Source organism: Somniosus microcephalus, chromosome 3 (genome assembly GCF_052327205.1).
Source record: "Somniosus microcephalus isolate GS21.2 chromosome 3, FLI_Smic_1.0, whole genome shotgun sequence".
In the NCBI taxonomy this organism is placed as follows: domain Eukaryota; kingdom Metazoa; phylum Chordata; class Chondrichthyes; order Squaliformes; family Somniosidae; genus Somniosus; species Somniosus microcephalus.
Window position 1 is genome coordinate 115,399,833 of NC_140989.1, and position 14,204 is coordinate 115,414,036.

General features: G+C 43.0%; 1 protein-coding gene across 13 annotated transcripts in view; it reads left to right on the plus strand.

The window, feature by feature from the left end:
• LOC147121275 (AT-rich interactive domain-containing protein 1B-like) overlaps positions 1-14,204 on the plus strand; it is a 673,710-nt gene that overhangs the window by 597,715 nt on the left and 61,791 nt on the right. For all 13 annotated transcript variants that reach the window (XM_085981504.1, XM_085981501.1, XM_085981503.1 and 10 more), the window contains 2 exons: positions 4,261-4,393; positions 9,642-9,814. In XM_085981504.1, the coding sequence (XP_085837630.1) occupies positions 4,261-4,393; positions 9,642-9,814 (306 nt within the window). The remainder of the gene's footprint in view (positions 1-4,260; positions 4,394-9,641; positions 9,815-14,204) is intronic.

Below are 14,204 nucleotides of genomic sequence, written 5' to 3' on the forward strand. Positions count from 1 at the left end.
GGAGGGCCAAAGGCTACTCAGTTGGGATCTTAAAAGTGCAGTTTTTTCCAGGGATGGATACAGAAGGAAGTAGGGTTGGGAGGGGGAAGAGGGATGTGGAGAAGATGATTTTCACTCTGCCGTTTCATCTCAATCAGCTCCTTTAAAAAGGAGAAAAGGTGAAAATAAGGATGAGAATTTTAAAATCAAGGCGTTGCCAGACCGGGAGCCAGTTTAGGCCAGCGAGCACAGGGGTGATGGGCGAACAGGACTTGGTGCGAGTTAGTATACGGAGGGTGGAAGATGGTAGGTCAGCCAGGAGAGCATTAGAATAGTCAAGTCTAGAGGTAACAAAGGCTTGGATGAGGGTTTCAGCAGCAGATAAGCTGAGGCAGGGGTAGAGACAGGCGATGTTACGGAGGCGGAGGTAGGCAGTCTTGGTGATGGAGCGGATATGGCTTTGGAAGTTCATCTTGGTCAAATCGGATGGCAAGGTTGCAAAGGGTCTGGTTCAGCGTGAGACAGTGGCCAGGGAGAGGGATAGAGTTGGTGGCCAGGGAATGGAATTTGTGTCGGGGACCAAAGGCAAGGATTTGAACCCACACCTAACCTAGAGGCGAGCCTGTGTTGCACATGAGGGCTACGCAATATCCAACATGGATTTAAGCTCGAGATGCATTTATGGTCTGAGAATTTTTCATTTTCTATCATTTTACACAGCATCTCTTTACTGAATTGCAAAGTTCCAGATGGGCCTGTAAACGGGAAGCATTCATTGCACAAAATTTCACTGGCTTGTTCAACACTCAAAGAAACAGTTGAGCTGCTGGCTTGGATTTTATAAGCAGAGCCTTCCAGTTTGTAGCTCACAACTGGAGCTTTGCAATCCATATTATGAGTGCTGTGCATATGGACTGAATGTAGAAATTTCAAGCAAATCCAAATTTTAAATACATTCCAGCAATTCATTTCAAATCTAAATCCACGTCAGAGCAGTTGCAACCCTTGTATACAACAGAGAGAGACTACCTCAGATCTGTCAGGCATAGGGTTACCAGCCCTCCTGCTTTGCTCGTGAGTCTCCCGGAATGGGTGATTGGTCTCCCTAGCACTGCTGCTAACGACCTGGGAGAAACGGTCATTGTATGCGCGGTTCACACGTGCACAGTACCCTGGTTGTCGTGGCTTGCAGCCAGTCACAATCACTGGCCCCTGCTGGTCGCTTTGGTGCCAGAAATCCGACTTGCTGCACTTCTGGTGAAGTTATGTTGGTGGTGAAGGGAACCGCTGGGGAGTGTGGAGTTCAAGAGAGAAGTTTAGGTGGTGGAGGTTACATCTATAAATTAGTTACATGGAGTTAGATGGAACCAGCAATGATCTCATTGAATAGCGGAACAGGCTTGAAGGGCTAAATGGCCTATGTTCCTCTACCTTTATCCTTTTTAGTATTTGTTTGTCTTCACTTTCTCTCTCTCTCACGAGGCTATTTTGAAATGATAGAAAATGCTGGAAATACTCAGCAGGTAAGGCCACATCTGTGGAGAGAGAAACCGCGTTAACTTTCAGGTCGATGACCTTTCGTCAGAACTCTGTAACGTTAACTCTGTTTCTCTCTCCACAGATGCTGCCTTACCTGCTGAGTATTTCTAGCATTTTCTGTTTTTATTTCAGATTTCCAGCATCCTCAGTATTTTGCTTTTTGAAATGATGACTGCCACATTGATTCATGTGTACCACCAGTGTTTACTTCTCTCCTTTCTCAGTTTGACTTGTGGTAGATACTTCATTTGATTATCCAAAATCCACGTTGCTGGTAGTAATTCTTTTCCTACCACCTTCTTTCCCCCCCCTCCCCTCCACCCCGTCCCTGTACTAAAGTAGCCAGCTCTTACTGAGTTTTGCTTCCACGGGTACTAGGAGCACTCTGATTACTCACCCGAGTAACCATGCCTCCATGTGTAAACTTGTCGGCAGGCTAGTTACTGTGTTCTCATCCCATGACCACTTGCACACTTTTCCCAAAGGTTTCTGCACAGTGATCAGGAAGGGTAACGCCAGTTGTTTTTTTTCCCCCTACCTAGCTCTGGGGTGCTGAAGTCAATTGTAGAGTCTCTATTGCAGCCTGGTAGTGTGAATCGTAACAAACCATGTCTGTCTTTGCCAACAAGCTGCCCAAATACTGCCTCTTGTTTACTGACAGATGATGTCACTGAAATGTCATGTGTTGAGATGGGGAAATTCCCACAGCAAGATAAATTAGATGGGAGGGGTCTGGAATATAAACAGAAATTACCTCCAAATGACCTCTGATCAGTGCAGATTAACTGCTGGTCCCGTGACATTCGGCTCGTAAAACTGGGGCAGTGAGTTCATACTGAGTAAATTATCTTCCCAGCATGATAGCTGGCTGTATAGTCTGAAGTATGTGAGCATACTTAACCTCCAGTAACCTTTCCTTTGTTTACTTTAGTGAATACATTGTAGCTTCTGGCAAAAGGTAGGGAAGGATATCCTTGTAGTGTGCCAGCTCTTTATTAGGAAGGGTTTAATGGTCTGATTTCACATGTTCTGAAGTAAAAATATTGGCAGGGCATGTGGGATTTGTATGAATGAATCGAAGTCTATTAAACTGCTATGGCCCAGGGCTCCTGCTCACTAACTAGGGAGGTTATTTCCAAACATAATTTTCTATTTAAACTGTAACAAATTAAACCCAGTTGATTTAATCAGTCCCAGATCAGTATTTTAAGGACAACGCTCAAGAAACCATCAATAATAATGATCTTTATCATAGGAATCCAAATAGTAGTCCTCAGATTATAATCTGCCTTTTATATGTTTTATATTTTTCTTGGGTTTTCCGTATATTCCGTTAACAATTTTCATGAGCCAGATGAGAGGCACACACCATAGCATAGAAACAGATTTTACAACATGTCATCTGTCATCGTGTGTCTGAATCATAACACCAACACCCTGCATCTGATGTGTAGCTTAATGTAGCTATTCTATAGTAGAATCTGTGGGGGATTTTCCATAGAAGTGATCTCATCCATACGACGCTGAGTCTGTTGGGGATGGAGCAGACCACTTATCTTTCTTTTCACTGTGTGCTTGCCTCTTTTTTTTCTTTAGTTGGTTAGACAGGAGGCTTCAAGGTTTAGTTAGAATTTATTGGGATGTGCACCACACTTTATCATTCTGATGTCATCACATGTGGAATTGGATGTCAGCCTATGTTTATACCATTGATTGTTTCTTGTAGTTTTTGGTACAGTGTGGAATGACATGTATAATTATTATTCATAAGAAAAAAAGGTGGAAATAGTAAAACTCAGAACATTTTAATATGTGTTTCATGTGATTAGGTAAGATGTTGATTATTTAATTTTGTGTGGTTAATATCCAGTTCAAAAGCTAATGTTTTTTCAACCTCAATTTTCAGCAAAATAGGTCGAAGTGACATGTTTGGGATGAACGTGTGCTTACAAAATTGAAGTTGGAGAAAATATTTTTTGATATAAAGAAATGTTGAGTTTAAATTTTCCTAGATTTGTCTGCCTTTATTTCTGCTTTTCTTTTCTTCCTTCTTACTCCCTCAAATCTTCCCCCCGCCCCGCCCCATCAAACACAGTCAAACCGTGAAACTGTCACCTCTAATTGCAGCAGTTCTCTTGCAGTAGATTTATAAATGTATCTTCTAAAAGGGGAATTGATCCTTATCTTGCTGTTCTCTCTCATCCGTTGTGTATTTCCCTTGAGTATTTTTCTCTTAATATTGATCTGCAGGGACCAATTGTCTTCACGTAGCCATTTTCAGAGTGGAGAATAGAGTGGTACTAAATGCTCCTCAACCACTGGCAGTAACACTTGGTGATTGGACAGTAGGAGAGATAGTTGAAACAGAACATGTTGGTTCTTTCCTGCTACTCAGTGTGGAGCTCCCCCTTCACATGATGCTCCAGAAAGCAGCCTCTAAACTCTGAAGCTTCTTGCAGCTTCAGAACACAACTGCGGGATTGTTGTCTGGTTGTAAGGCAGATGTTCAGCCACAAATTTCATAGGAACCTTGATTTTTTGTGTGGGGAAATAAGACGTGGATGTAGTTTTTCATTATGTAGCTTACCTGTTTTACATTGAACATTTTCAATAATAAGGCACCAGAATTATTTAACACAGATTGGCAGGCATTACTCAGTAGTTGTAAATCCCCATACAAACCAATTAATAGACTCACAAGCAATAAACAATATAGAAAAAAAACCTCTTCTCATTTTATAGCAGGTTCAGGTTCCTTGCAAGGACCGCAGACGCCACAGTCCACCAGCAGCTCAATGGCAGAAGGCGGGGATTTGAAGCCGCCAACGCCTGTATCAACACCACATGGACAAATGACACCCATGCAGGGGAGCAGGTATGGATAAAGCAAAACATCAGCACGGTTTTTGTTGGTATTGCCTAATGAGAAATTAATTACTTTTGCCAATATAGAAAAAGTGGAAGCATTGATATTAGCATTATGCTAACCTTTGGAGTGCCACAGACAAGTCAGATCATCGATTTGAGCTGCTAATGCCATGAGCAAGATATTCTATCCTGCAGTAGTGTTTACGGGAAGTGTTCAAACTGTTTTTTAACAGTATGGTTAGAGTAGAGAGTGTACCATGTAGATTCGCCAGGGTGATACCAGGGATGGAAAATATAGCTATGAGGAGGGATTTGAGATACAAGGACTATTTGCACTGGAACAGAGAAGGCTAAGCGGAGTCTTGATGAAGAATTTCAAAATTATGAAGCGTTTTCTAGAGTGAATAGGAATCTGGTGATCTGGAATGCTCTGCCTGAAGCAGATTCAATGGTGGTGGACCATTAAACAACTGACAGAAGGAGGAGGCTCCATGAATATCCCCATCCTCAATGATGGTGGAGCCCAGCACGTGAGTGCAAAAGACGCAGCTGAAGCGTTTGCAACCATTTTCAGCCAGAAGTGCCGAGTGGATGATCCATATCGGCCTCCACCATCACAGAAGCCAGTCTTCAGCCAATTCGATTCACTCCACGTGATATCAAGAAACGGCTGAGTGCACTGGGCACAGCAAAGGCTGTGGGCCCTGACAACATCCCGGCTATCGGGCTGAAGATTTGTGTTTCAGAACTAGCCGCGCCTCTAGCCAAGCTGTTCCAGTACAGCTACAACACTGGCATCATTCCGGCAATGTGGGAAACTGCCCAGGTATGTCCTGTCCACAAAAAGCAGGACAAATCCAATCCAGCCAATTACCACCCCATCAGTCTACTCTCAATCATCAGCAAAGTGATGGAAGGTGTCATCGACAGTGCTATCAATTGGCACTTGCTCACCAATAACCTGCTCACTGATGCTCAGTTTGGGTTCCGCCAAGACCACTCGGCTGCCGATCTCATTACAGCCTTGGTCCAAACATGGACAAAGGAGCTGAATTCCAACGGGTGAGGTGAGAGTGACTGCCCTTGACATCAAGGCAGCATTTGACTGAGTGTGGCATCAAGGAGCCCTAGTAAAAAGTCAATGGGAACTGCGGGGGGGGGGAACTCCCCACTGGCTGGAGTCATACCTAGCACAAAGGAAGATAGTTGTGGTGGTTGAAGGTCAATCATCACAGCCCCAAGACATCGCTGCAGGAGTTCCTCAGGGCAGTGTCCTAGGCCCAATCATCTTCAGCTGCTTCATCAATGACATTCCCTCCAACATAAGGTCAGAAATGGGGATGTTCGCTGATGACTGCACAGTGTTCAGTGCCATTCACAACTCCTCAGAAAATGAAGCAGTCCATGCAACAAGACCTGGACGACGTTCAGGCTGGGCTGATAAGTGGCAAGTAACATTCGCGCCACAAGTGCCAGGCAATGACTATCCCCAACAAGCGAGAGTCTAAACACCGCCCCTTGACATTCAATGGCATTACCATCACCGAATCCCCAACCATCAACATCCTGGGGGGTCACCATTGACCAGGAACTTAACTGGACCAGCCACATAAATACTGTGGCAACAAGAGCAGGTCAGAGGCTAGGTATTTTGCAGCGAGTGTCTCGCCTCCTGACTCACCAAAGCCTTTCCACCATCTACAAGGCACAAGTAAGGAGTGTGATGGAATACTCTCCACTTGCTTGAATGAGTGCAGCTCCAACAACACTCAAGAAGCTGGGCACCATCCAGGACAAAGCAGCCTGCTTGATTGGCACCCCCTCTACCACCTTAAACATCCACTCCCTCCACCACCGGCGTACCGTGGCTGCAGTATGTACCATCTACAAGATGCACTGCAGCAACTCGCCAAGGCTTCTTTAGCAGCACCCCCCAAACCCGCGACCTCTTCCACCTAGAAGGACAAGGGCAGCATGTGCATGGGTACACCACCACCTCCAAGTTCCCCTCCAAGTCACACATCATCCTGACTTAGAAGTATGTCGCCGATCCTTCATCGTCACTGGGTCAAAATCCTGGAACTCCCTACCTAACAGCACTATGGGAGAACCTTCACCACATGGACTGCAGCAGTTCAAGAAGGCAGCTTAGCACCACCTTCTCAAGGGCAATTAGGGAAGGGCAATAAATGCTGGCCTTGCCAGCAACGCCCACATCCCATAAAAACGAATTAAAAAAATAGTAACTTTCAAAAAGGAATTGGATAAATACTTGAAAAGGAGAAAATTGCAAGGCTATGGGGAAAGAGCAGGGGAGTGGGACTAATTGGGTAGCTCTTTCAAAGCGCCGGCACAGTCACGATGGGCCGAATGGCCTCCTTCTGTGCTGTAAGATTCTATGATTCTAATTGGGAATTCAATGACAAAGGATCATCAATTTAAAATTATCACCAAGATGTTGGGGAAATTTCTTTACACATGGAATGCTTTGCCACTAGTAAGTTGTAGTAGTTTGGGAAAAAAAGGATAGAAAGGAAAAAGGAAATCAAAGCTGTATTTAATTCTTTTTTTAACATAATTGATCTGCAAGCTGAAAACTTTCTTAAATTGGAAAAAAAAGAGCCAACCCAGGGAGTCTTAATTCCTTGGATCTGGAGCACTTTAAGGATCTACACTAAATGGCTTATTCAAAGAACCATCTATGTAATACAAATCTTTTGTCTGCTAGCGTTTTGGCAACTTTTCCCATTATAAATTCCTATGTGCACATTTATAATAGAAACTGATGATGTAAACTTGTCACATTGTAATTAACATTTAAAAAAACATGAATTGAGCTGTTAACGAATAAAGCCAAAGATTTTATGCATCATACACATAGTTGTTAGGTTTAAGTAAGCCTAAACATTAGAATAACCAAACATCATTATAGTGTAGACTGACTATTGAAAGAATCCTTTGCACACGTAACTTAAAAAAAACAATAGGGCTTCAAGCTTTCATGCCCAAAGTTTACTCGGCAGGTTGGGGTTTAAGGATTAATACAACTACTTTACTGCTTGGTGCAGAACAGCATGGCATATATATATAATAATAATTCAACTTTATTGTCATTGTACAATGCACAAGTACATGAACAACGAAATGTGATCTTGCAAGCTCCCATGAGTCCAGTACAAATAACATTAACATTAAACGTAAATAGCACCGTCCTGGGAGAAGCAAAGCCGCTGCGTCTGTGCGCGCCGCCATTCCATTTCCACTATTCCTCCTGTCCGACAATCTTCAGCCCAACGCCCGGGCCTGCTCACCAGCCGCCCCTCCCGGGGCTCCTTCCGTGACCTTCTGCACCTGGTCTTCCCTGATGGTTACCGCTCCAGGTACTAACCAGGCCTGGCTCTGCTTAGCTTCCAAGCCTTGCCAGTGACCCTGTCCCTAGTCCCAGGAACAGGGCTGCCATTTTTTATTTTTTATTCTACCCTGAAATAATGATGAGCAGTGGGCCAGAACATACTTAAGCATGTCATGCCCAATTAACATCCACAGGTAGCTCCCTTTAAAGTTTGACCATTATGGTTTGTTATGTGTGTCATCTCACAGTACTAATTGGAGCACTACTGTTGGACTTTAATTGTCTGTGACCACTGTATTGGTTGAGGTCACGGGATCCCTTCTATAAATGCGAGTGAAATGAGCTCTCCGCAGTCTGTCTCTATCTAGATGTAAAGCCGTGTCATAACAATTTTTCAGCTCCTTGGGGCATTGATAACTGGCTCTAACCAGCTTAGAGTGGTATTAGGCCGAATGTCAGGTCAGGCCAATTCCAGCCCTTGTCTACCACAACAATGGTGCAAAAGTCTAGTGGATCACTGGCAAAGATTCAGTGTGTTACACTTTTTTTCCTCTTATATTGTCTTTTATGAATGCTGCTTGTATCCATTCCATCAACTTCAGCTGAAAGGGTAGAGCAGTCTGAGCCCTGAACCTCTCCACAGTCTCAATCAGAGCTACTGAGTAATTGTTCAACGCAAGACATAGTTCTATCAGAATGAATAGAGTTCGATATTTTTTTTATATCACCATCCCTATTTCCTGCCCATTGGAAGAGAGGGGACACAACTGTCACTTGGTGTTTCTACTGGTGACCCAAATGTAAGTTGGCAAAACCAGCCTAATTGAGCTAAACTAATTTGAGTGAACTCACATTTGGGAGCCCCCTTCAGAAATCAGGAATGCAACTGGCTGAAGTAGTAGACTGGTTTTTCATAAGAACATAGGAAGATAGAAACAGGAGTAGGCCATTCAGCCCCTCGAGCCTGTTCCACCATTCAATTAGATCATGGCAGATGTGTATCTTAACTCCATTTATCCGCCTTGGTTCCGTAATACCCTTGCCTAACAAAAATCTATCAATCTCAGTTTTGAAATGTTCAATTGACTTAGCCTCAGCAGCTTTTTGGGGGAAGAGAGTTCCAGATTTCCACTACCCTTTGTGTGAAAAAGCGCTTCGTGACATCACCCCAAACGGCCTAGCACTTGTTCTGGACTCCCTCACCAGAGGAAATGATTTATTTCTAGCTACCCCTATCAATTCCTTTAATCATCTTAAACCCCTCAATTAGATTTTTTTATTCATTCCTGGGATGTGGGCATTGCTGGCAAGGCCAGCATTTATTGCCTTTCCCGAATTGCCCTCGAAGGTGGTGATGAGTCGCCTTCTTGAACCGCTGCAGTCCGTGTTGTGAAGGTACTCCCATAGTGCTGTTAGAGAGGGTTTACCAGGATTTTGACCCAGCGATGATGAAGGAACGGCGATGTATTTCCAAGTCAGGATGGTGTGTGACTTGGAGGGGAACTTGGAGGTGATGGAGTTCCCATGCGCCTGCTGAACTTGTTCTTCTAGGTGGTAGAGGTTGCGGGTTTGGGAGGTGCTGTCTTAAAAAGATCGCCCTTAATCTTCTCTACGCAAGGGAATACAAGCTTCGTCTATGTAACCTATCGCAGAATTTCACCCTTTTAGCCCCGGTATCATTCTGATGAATCTGTGCTGAGCCCCATCCAAGGGCAATATAAACTTCCTGAGGTGGTCTGCCCCGAACAGAACACAGTACTCTAAATGGGGTCCAATCAGAGCTTTATAAACGATTTACAACATTGAAATAAAAGCAGTTTTTATTTTAATTTAATTTGTTGTCTGAAATTATTGATCTGTATCAGTTTACGAGTATCGGCTTCTCTATTTTTAACCTGAACAGGAATAATGCAATCAGTGTGCAGGATCCCTTCTCGGATGTTAGTGACCCAGCATTCCAGAAATGGGGCTCCATGACGCCGAATACACCATACCAACCGGGCATGAATATGCCTGAAATGATGGGTCGAATGTCATATGAGCCTAATAAGGATCCCTTTGGTGGTATGAGGAAAGGTAGTTAATATTTTTTTTAATTCTCCAACTTTAAAACTACAATGGAGATGAGAAAATAGCACCGAGGAACTATGGCAGTTTTTGCAAAAGAACATGCAGAGAGGCTGAGGGATCACAGTTAATAACCTAAATATATCTCATTAATTGAATTGAATGTATTTTTATAAGGGAAACCTTTCTGTGCGTCAGAAATAGATGTATTCATTGTGACCAGATGAAAGCCATGTTTGTATATAGATATTTATAGATCTGTTAATGGATAGAGGATCTATTTCATAAAATACAGTTAAATCCCATTAGAAGTGTGTGAACATCTAAAAATAAATTATACATTACCTTGATTGGAAATTCTCATAAAAGTAATCATTTAAACTCTGCTACATAATTTTAAAAGGAATCAAGTTCTGTGTAGTAATCATACTATAACTATATGGGGGTATGGTAAAGAGGGTTTGTCCTTATCATCCCACACCTCTCCAATGTTTATACCGGGGGAGAACCTCACTGATATTTTTCTATTTTGTGCACTGACTGAAGATGAAATGAGCACTAATACCTTACGATAGTGTGACTGGCTGCCCATTACGAACCTTCCACATTCTTGAGATGCAGACAGCATCATAACTTGTCATTCTGGTATTTATGTATCTGTGGGGGCATCACAGCCAAGTCCAGTCATATCCTCATCCAGTGTCCATACACGCACACTTTCCAGCAGCAGCCCCTTTCCCTAGCTTGGGGTTCCAATTCCAATTGTAGCACTCCTGTTTCTCATATCAGCTAGCTTAGCACAGATCAAGGATCGATTCTGGGATCAATATGGCACAGCCTGTTTACAGTTAGAATCAAATGCACTCTAGCTGGAGCCTGCCTTGTGGGAATGATTTCAGTTAAATGGATACTTCCAATGAATGCTTGGTCACATCCAAATCCTTTCTACCTTTGCTAATGCAAAGTAACCTGGGTGGCACTTCAATACCGGAATGCAAAACCTTCTGTGATTGGTGGACACTATGTGATATGATTTGTCTTTATTTTATGTAATTAATTTTTTGTTTGAATGGGCCAAATATATCTAGAGATTTCAAGAGGGGTGGGGGGAGAATACTTCTCTAATAAGGTATTAATAGTGTCCTCCTGGAGGCAACTGTTGATTTTTCCCTCACCAGCAAAATAGAACCCTTTCACTGTATAGATGTTTCCTGTTCCATTATGTTTTACCTTACAATTATATGCTTATTTAAAATCCAGCAGTCAATTAATTTTTTCAAATTTCCTTTCAGTGCTATCAATTCTTCCTTGCATTAATTACCTGGCTATGTAGCTTGACATAATCTTCTGCTGTTGTCCCTCTATTTATTTTGCTCCCTTGGCTATTTCTGCACTTACATCCTTAAGAATTCTAGGACACAACCCATCTGGTCCTAGACACACACTGGGCGAGTTGGAGGGATTTTCATTAAAAATCACGTGTCTCGCAATTAAATCGTGAGAGCTGGCATTCTGCTTTCTGCCTATCTGTTCACCATGAGCGGTGGAGTAAAAGTTGTTTATTACCCTTATTACTAAATTGACTTGAGATGGTTGTGCTACATAAAATTATACTTCATGTTCTATACTTCCATTGAAATGGGGATTGTAAGTTTACTTTTTGATCACTTGTAAGGTCAGTATCACATGATAACTCCATGTGGCCTCATTTAAAATCTTAAAACACTGGACCAAATGTTATCACCATGTTCTCCTCCCCTCCCCTCTGTTGCTGTTAGTTAACAATGAAGTGCTCAATAAGTAACATTCCAAGAAATTAGACTTGGGAACATAGGAACAGGAGTAGGCCATTGAGCCCCTCAAGCCTGTTCCGCCATTCAGTGAGATCATGGCTGATCTGCGACCTAACTCCGCATACCCACCTTTGGCCCATATCCCTTAATACCTTTGGTTAACAAAAAGCTATCAATCTCAGATTTAAAATTAACAATTGATCTAGCATCAATTGCTGTTTGCGGAAGAAACATAGAAACATAGAAGATAGGAGCAGGCCATTCGGCCCCTCGAGCCTGCTCTGCCATTTAATGAGATCATGGCTGATCATCCAATTTCAGTACCCGGTCCCTGCTTTCTCCCCATATCCCTTGATCCCTTTAGCCTTAAGAAATATATCTAACTCCTTCTTAAATATATTTAATGAATTGGCCTCAACTGCCTTCTGTGGTAGATAATTCCACAGGTTCACCTCTCTTGGTGAAGAAATTCCTCCTCATCTCTGTCTTAAATGGCTTACCCCTTATCTTTAGACTGTGACCCCTGGTTCTGGACTCCCCCACTATCGGGAACATCCTTCCTACATCTAGTCTGCCTAGTCCTGTTAGAATTTTATAAGTTTCAATGAGATCCCCTCTCATTCTTTTAAACTCCAGCGAATATAAGCCCAATCGACCCAATCTCTCCTCATACGTCATTCCTGCCATCCCAGGTATCAGTCTGGTGATTCTTCGCTGCACTCCCTCCATGGCAAGAACATCCTTCCTAGATAAGGCAACCAAAACTGCACACAATACTCAAGGTGTGGTCTCAACCAAGGCCCTGTACAACTGCAGCATGACATCCTTGCTCCTGTACTCGAATCCTCTCGCTATGAAAGCCAGCATACCATTTGCCTTCTTAACCGCCTGCTGCACCTGCATGCTTACCTTCAGCGACTGGTGCACAAGGACACCCAGGTCTCGTTGCACTTCCCCTTTTCCCAATCTATTGCCGTTCAGATAATCTGTCTTCCTGTTTTTGCCACCGAAGTGGATAACCTTGCATTTATCCACATTGGGCAGATGCATGGCAAATGCAGTATAATCACCCAACCTGTACAAATCATACTGGAGTTTCTCTGCATCCTCCTCACAGCACACACGCCCACCCAGCTTTGTGTCGTCTGCAAACCTGGAGATATTACATCTAGTTCCCTTGTCTAGATCATTAATATATATTGTGAATAGCTGGGGCCCCAGCACCGATCCCTGCGGTGCTCCACTAGTCACTGCCTGCCACTCGGAAAAAGACCCATTTATTCCAACTCTTTGCGTCCTGTCTGCCAACCAGTTTTCTGTATAAGTCAGTACCTTACCCCCAATCCCGTGTGCTTTAACTTTGCACGCTAATCTCTTATGCGGGACCTTATCGAAAGCCTTCTGAAAATCCAAATACACCACATCCACTGGTTCTCCCTTATCTATTCTACCAGTTACATCCTCAAAAAATTCAGTAGATTAGTCACGCATGATTTACCTTTGGTAAATCCATGTTGACTTTTTCCGATCCTGTCACTGTTTTCCAAGTGCTCTATTACATCTTTTATAATGGACTCTAGCATTTTCCCCACTACCGATGTCAGGCTTACTGGTCTATAATTCCCCGTTTTCTCTCTACCACCCTTTTTAAATAGTGGGGTTACATTAGCTATCCTCCAATCCATGGGAACTGTCCAGAGTCTACAGAATTTTGGAAGATGACCAGCAATGCATCTACTATTTCTAGGGCCACTTCCTTAAGTACTCTAGGATGTAGATTATCAGGCCCTGGGGATTTATCGGCCTTCAATCCCATCAATTTCCCTAACACCATTTACCTACAAATACTGATTTCATTCAGTTCCTCCCTCTCATTAGACCCTATGTTCCCCGACATCTCTGGGAGATTATTTGTGTCCTCCTTTGTGAAGACAGAACCAAAGTATGTATTTAATTGGACTGCCACTTCTTTGCGCCCATTATAAATTCCCCTGATTCTGACTGCAAGGGACCTATGCTTGACTTCACCAATCTTTTTCTCTTCACATATCTATAGAAGCTTTTACAGTCAGTTTTTATGTTCCCTGCAAGCTTACTCTCATAATCTATTTCCCCCTTCTTAATTAATCCCTTTGTCCTCCTTTGCTGAATCCTAAACTGCTCCCAGTCTTCAGGTTTGCTGCTTTTTCTGGCCAAATTATATGTCCTCTCCTTGCATCTTATGCTATCCCTAATTTCCCTTGTTAGCCACGGTTGAGTCACCTGTTTTGTTTTATTTTTATGCCAAACAGCGATGAACAAATTCTGTAGTTCATCCATGCGATCTTTAAATGTTTACCATTGCCTATCCACCGTCAACCCTTTAAGTAACGTTCCCCAATCCATCCTAGCCAACTCGTGCCTCATACCATCGTAGTTTCCTTTATTTAAATTCAGGACCCTAGTCTCTGAGTCAACTACTTCACTCTCCATTTTAATGAAGAATTCTATCATATGATCGCTCCTCCCCAAGGGGCCTCGCACAACAAGATTGTCTGTTTTGTGACCCTTTGCTGTTCTTTGTATCTTTCCCATTCACCAGGATCTGTGCTTTTTCTTTTAGTTTT